The following is a 2,766-nucleotide window of genomic DNA, read 5'->3' as shown; positions in this document are numbered from 1 at the left end:
TATATATATATATATATATATAAAAGAAACTACTAATAAAATGGAAAGATATAATAAGTTATGATGAAATTTTGGAAGGTTATACACTTAAGAGTCAATAAAGTATTTGATTCTTTCCACATTTATGTGTTTAAAAACCTCCTGCTTTATGTGTCTCTTGTTATTGGTATTTTTTTGGCTTGAGATAGACAGGAGGTACAAGCACAGTTTTGGTTGACACCACACACAAAAAAAGGGAAAAAACAATTTGATTATCCTGTCAGTGAGCACATCAAATTTGTTTTAGTTAACTAAATTAAACTACTATTAATGAACTAGCTGGGCCATGCAATTATAAGAAGGTCAAGAGATTACAGTTAGACTGCAGGCGAAGAAGACCATGCCAAATTTCTGATATTTGACCTTTTCTGGTCAATGATCTGACCAACCAGAATTCCAACAGTATAGAACTTTAACAGTCCAAATTGGTCTACTCCAAATTTTAAAATATTGAAATACCTGAGCTTCAACCTCTTGGCGGAGTCTGTCATAACGGTGGGTCAAGTGCCGAGCATCCTCCAAAGGAGCACCTGTAATTAATGCCCGTAATGGCTCAGAAACCTACATATTTGAAACCTGTAACACAATTAGAAACAGAAGGAAAAAGAAAAAAGAAAAATCCTCAAAGCTAAGAAATAGCAGAAATTATCTAAATTTCCAACTGTATTTCATGACGATACCAATGTTCTTTCCATTTGTATTTATCTCAAGTTAGTGGGGAAAGAAAACAGGTCACATTGTATGTTAAGTCCATCAAACCACAGTCCATAATATAGCAACTCATTGATTTGGGTAGGAAATGTAAAAGCACAGGTATGCAACCCAGATGATCAGGGCACATTGGAACCAAACAAACATTTTCATTACAATAATGGACAAATTGCCTAAGGGAGAGCATTTCAGGTGCAAATAACCTATAAAAGAAGTCCTGAGTATCCATAAATATGAAAGAAATTACCTGTTCACCAAGGATCCCAAGCAAGGTCTCCCTTTCATCTTCCATCAATTTATGTGACTTACCAAACTGAAGGGCAGCTCTTGCAAGAGAAGAATCAGTGGTTTGACTCTCAGCTCCGTATTTGCAACAATCATCAGCCAACTTCCTAGCTAAAATATTCAATGTGAAACACCATAAATCAGCCTCATACAGGAGTCCAAATGCAGTAAAAGATCCAACCATACTTGCCTATTTCTAGCAGCTTTGAGCTTGTTGCAATAAAACCTTCTATGCCACGGACAATATTCCGCTGCAAATGCTGCAAGCAAAAAATAGAAGTGTAAGCATCCCATAAATTATTCAGAAGTTAAAAATTAAACCATCTTGTTGGCCCTATGAGTGCTTGAAAAAGGACTAGAGAATGCACCTTAGCTGCCTTTGTAGAAATGTATAAATCTTGCAGCTTTTGATGACATTGAAGCTCAGCTTCATCGACTGTTATGTCTTCATTACTAAAATGGCCAAGATGCCGAAGTACTGCCTACAAAAAAGAGAAGATTTGAACAGTAAATGGGGAAAAATACCTTAGTCCAAAATGGATGAAACCACTAGGCAGTTATATAATAAATTTATATAAAAATATCATGTGCTATCAGTAATGATAAGCAGAGTAACAAAAGAATGGTAGATAAAATTTTACATTTCTAACACTGTATATTATGTGAAAAATACCTTCGACATCCAAAAGTTCGTTAAGTCAACTTGGAATTGATTACAAGGTATATAAATAGATAGATGTCAATAAAATTCACGATTAAAGATAAATAAACTCTAAGGTTCTCATGTTTGTTATATTTGCCTCAAAATAAAAAAAGAAAAAGAAAAAGAAAGATTGGGTGGAGTCCCTTGGATGTGTATACTATGGACAGTGTCGTCATCAGGGCGGGTATAAGTTGTATGCTTTTACTGGGGTTTAGAAAGAAGAAAAAGGAAAACAGTAATATCAGAAATCTATGAATTCCTGATAGGAGGTCGCAAATAGCAATGGCTAAGACATGAAAATTGGAAAAGCATAGTGGTAGTGTGTTTGTTTTTATCAGTAAAAAGTCTAAACCTGAAACATTTCTGCATTTTCACAAATTGGATTCAAGAAATAAGAAACAATCGCAAACAATTGGAAGTTCAACAGAAATGCAATAAAAAAGGGTGGGTATAAAGAGTAGAGAGGTAAAATCGAAAGAAAATACCAAACAGGAAAGCAAAAGCAGAAGCAGAGAGAATTGGATAGGATAAATGATAAAAAGGGAGAAGAACCCACTTGCTGTTGCTTGGCAACTTGCTCTCTGAGCTTGGTAGCTTGCTTCTTGATAGCTTCCATGTCTAACAGTAACAAATGGTTGAGCAACAGTGGTGCTGATGCAGTGATGCCTGATGAAGAATAAATGAATGCCGAGAATCGACGCCCAACAGCACAGAAAATAGAGACAGTAGATCTTCAGAAAGAGAGCTTGGCTTTCGGGTAACAGAAAGAGAGAGAAATCAAAGGGAAAAAAGGACAAAGACAGAGAGATTAAGAAAAAGTTAGGCCGTTTGGGAGGAAAGTGTCGGGGTATTTATTTTTTCTTTTAAAGTGGGCGATTTTTGTTCCACTTTCACTTGCCACTTCGTACAGGCAGTTTAGTAGTCACTAGTTACTTCACTTGAGACGGTTGGGTAGTTTAGGTAAAAATCTAATCCAATGGCCTAACACGGTTCTGTTTTTTAGACTACATTGTACTAGTATCAAGCAC

The 2,766-nt window shown here is 35.8% G+C and overlaps 1 protein-coding gene across 2 annotated transcripts; it reads right to left on the bottom strand.

Moving 5' to 3' along the window:
• Nucleotides 1-63: 63 nt before the first annotated feature.
• LOC110418194 (SH3 domain-containing protein 1-like) lies at nt 64-2,617 on the bottom strand. Of its 2 annotated transcripts, none has more exons than XM_089783495.1 (4): nt 2,295-2,617; nt 1,404-1,517; nt 998-1,295; nt 64-615 (listed from the first exon to the last, which is right to left on the bottom strand). In XM_089783495.1, exons 1-3 carry the CDS (start codon nt 2,352-2,354, stop codon nt 1,182-1,184), a joined length of 288 nt encoding a protein of 95 aa, XP_089639621.1. In that variant the 5' UTR covers nt 2,355-2,617; the 3' UTR covers nt 64-615; nt 998-1,181. The 2 variants fall into 2 exon arrangements, with proteins under 2 accessions (XP_089639621.1, XP_089639620.1); XM_089783494.1 differs by having other exon boundaries at nt 64-600.
• Between the last annotated feature and the right edge of the window lie 149 nt (nt 2,618-2,766).

Source organism: Theobroma umbraticum, unplaced genomic scaffold (genome assembly GCF_002168275.2).
Source record: "Theobroma umbraticum cultivar Fairchild unplaced genomic scaffold, ASM216827v3 scaffold_30.0, whole genome shotgun sequence".
NCBI classification, from domain to species: Eukaryota; Viridiplantae; Streptophyta; class Magnoliopsida; order Malvales; family Malvaceae; genus Theobroma; species Theobroma umbraticum.
This window is presented reverse-complemented; position numbering and strand designations above follow the sequence as displayed.